Source organism: Piliocolobus tephrosceles, chromosome 4 (genome assembly GCF_002776525.5).
Source record: "Piliocolobus tephrosceles isolate RC106 chromosome 4, ASM277652v3, whole genome shotgun sequence".
In the NCBI taxonomy this organism is placed as follows: domain Eukaryota; kingdom Metazoa; phylum Chordata; class Mammalia; order Primates; family Cercopithecidae; genus Piliocolobus; species Piliocolobus tephrosceles.
Genome location: NC_045437.1, coordinates 142,550,146 through 142,550,620, shown reverse-complemented (window position 1 = coordinate 142,550,620; position 475 = coordinate 142,550,146). Strand labels below are relative to the sequence as shown.

Below are 475 nucleotides of genomic sequence, written 5' to 3'. Positions count from 1 at the left end.
GCCAACAGGGGAAGCCAGGGGCATCTAGTCAACAAGGGAAGCCAGGGTCATCTAGCCAACAAGGAAATCTACATTTATCTAGCCAACAAGGGAATCAAGGACCTTCTAGCAAACAGGGGAAGGCAGGGTTATCCAGACATCAAGGAAATCTAGGATTATCTAGCCAGCAAGGGAATATAGGATCTCCTAGCCAACAGGGAAAGCCAGAGTCTTCTAGCCAACAAGGGAATCTAGGGTCATCTAGTCATCAAGGGAAGCCAGTGTCATCTAGCCATCAAGGGAAGCCAGGGGCATCTAGTCAACAAGGGAAGCCAGGGGCATCTAGCCAGCAAGGCGATCTAGGATCATCTAGCCAGCAAGGAGATCTAGAATCTTCTAAGCATCAGGGGAAGCCAGGGTCATCTAACCAGCAAGGAGATCTAGGATCTTCTAAACATCAGGGGAAGCCAGGGTCATCTAGCCAGCAAGGAGATCT

The 475-nt window shown here is 49.9% G+C and overlaps 1 protein-coding gene across 1 annotated transcript in view; it reads left to right on the top strand.

The window, feature by feature from the left end:
* Positions 1 to 475, top strand: part of MARCOL (MARCO like) — a 34,980-nt gene that overhangs the window by 4,558 nt on the left and 29,947 nt on the right. Inside the window, exon 3 of the mRNA XM_026454469.1 lies at positions 19 to 451. Within this exon, the coding sequence (XP_026310254.1) occupies positions 19 to 451 (433 nt within the window). The remainder of the gene's footprint in view (positions 1 to 18; positions 452 to 475) is intronic.